This window comes from Urocitellus parryii, chromosome 1, assembly GCF_045843805.1.
Source record: "Urocitellus parryii isolate mUroPar1 chromosome 1, mUroPar1.hap1, whole genome shotgun sequence".
NCBI classification, from domain to species: domain Eukaryota; kingdom Metazoa; phylum Chordata; class Mammalia; order Rodentia; family Sciuridae; genus Urocitellus; species Urocitellus parryii.
The window spans coordinates 156,099,085-156,100,830 of NC_135531.1; the positions used below are offsets into that span (position 1 = coordinate 156,099,085).

The 1,746-nt window shown below is 64.3% G+C and overlaps 1 protein-coding gene across 1 annotated transcript; it reads left to right on the plus strand.

Moving 5' to 3' along the window:
• The first annotated feature begins 774 nt into the window (after window positions 1-774).
• Window positions 775-1,746, plus strand: Fbll1 (fibrillarin like rRNA 2'-O-methyltransferase 1). Its single transcript, XM_026381316.2, has one exon. The coding sequence runs from the start codon at window positions 775-777 to the stop codon at window positions 1,744-1,746; it is 972 nt and encodes a 323-aa protein (XP_026237101.1).

The window sequence follows — 1,746 nt, forward strand, 5'->3', positions numbered from 1 at the left end:
TGTCTAAGAGAGACATGCCACTCTGCGGTGGCAGAAGCTTTAAAAAGCAATACATTTATTCAAAACGAAACGAAATTGGTGCGTTTTATGGTTTGTAGGCTATACCTCCATGAAAAGACTGACCAAAAGAAATGTTTAAAAACACAACAAAAGAGCTAACTCGGACAGAGTACTTAGCACGTGTCGTGGTGGGGGTTCAATGACAGCGAGCTACAGCACAACCCTCGTGGTGGTGCGGTCTGTTTTACAAATGGGATGATGAGACCCAAGAGTTCAAGAAACTTGTCCCAATTCAAACAAGATCCTCAGAGACCAGCAGGCAAGTGGCAGAACCAGGACTGGGGCTATGCTGGCCTCCCCTCCCTGCTGCAGAGACGCCCTCGACCAGGTGGCCAGGGGAAGTACCAGGGGTCCCCGAGGAAGCAGAGGCTGAGGCAGGGGGAAGGCGAAGGGTTACAGATGAGCAGCTGCGTCTGCGCGCAGGTGGAGAAGGGGGGCTTCCGGGGCTGCAGGGTCGGCAGAACGGGTGTGATGCAATCACGCCAGTCGCCGCGTCAAAGGGCGGCTCCGGGGATGCGGGGACTGCGGTAGAGCGGGTCGGGGACCGCCGCCCACCGGGTCCCTGTCGCTGCTGATCGCTAGGACGACCGCTGCCACCCACCTTTGTCCCCCACCAGGACAACTACCCCAAGCCACCGGAGACCCCTGACCACCTCCCGAGCTACCGGCGACCCGTGACCACCGTCGCCAGCCACCGGGTGCCCAGGGCGCGCCATGAAGTCGGCCAGCTCTCGCGGGGGCGGGTCTGGTGGCCGCGGAGGCTGGGGCGGGGGCTGGGGCGGGGGCCGCGGCGGGGGCTCGGGGAAGGGAGGCGACGGCGGGGGTAAGGGCGGCTTCGGGGCGAGGACGCGCGGCTTCGGCGGCCGGGGTCGGGGGCGCGGCGGCGGGGACAGCAGGGACCGCGGCGGCAGCGGGCAGCGGCGCGGCGGCGTGGCCAAGAGCAGGAGCCGCCGCAGGAAGGGCGTCATCGCGGTGTCGGTGGAGCCGCACCGGCACGAGGGCGTGTTCATCTACCGCGGGGCGGAGGACGCGCTGGTCACGCTCAACATGGTGCCCGGCTTCTCGGTGTACGGCGAGAAGCGCGTCACGGTGACCGAGAACGGCGTGAAGCAGGAGTACCGCACGTGGAACCCCTTCCGCTCCAAGCTGGCCGCGGCTATCCTGGGCGGGGTCGACCAGATCCACATCAAGCCCAAGTCCAAGGTGCTGTACCTGGGCGCCGCCTCGGGGACCACCGTCTCCCACGTCTCCGACATCATCGGCCCCGACGGCCTGGTCTACGCGGTCGAGTTCTCCCACCGCGCCGGCCGCGATCTGGTCAACGTGGCCAAGACCAGAACCAACATCATCCCGGTGCTGGAGGACGCCCGGCACCCGCTCAAGTACCGCATGCTCATCGGCATGGTGGACGTGATCTTCGCAGACGTGGCCCAGCCAGACCAGTCGCGCATCGTGGCTCTGAATGCCCACACGTTCCTGCGCAACGGGGGCCACTTTCTCATTTCCATCAAAGCCAACTGCATAGACTCCACCGCGTCTGCAGAGGCTGTGTTTGCTTCTGAGGTGAGGAAGTTGCAGCAGGAGAACCTGAAGCCTCAAGAGCAGCTGACCCTGGAGCCTTATGAGAGGGACCATGCTGTGGTCGTCGGGGTCTACCGGCCCCTTCCCAAGAGCAGCAGCAAGTAG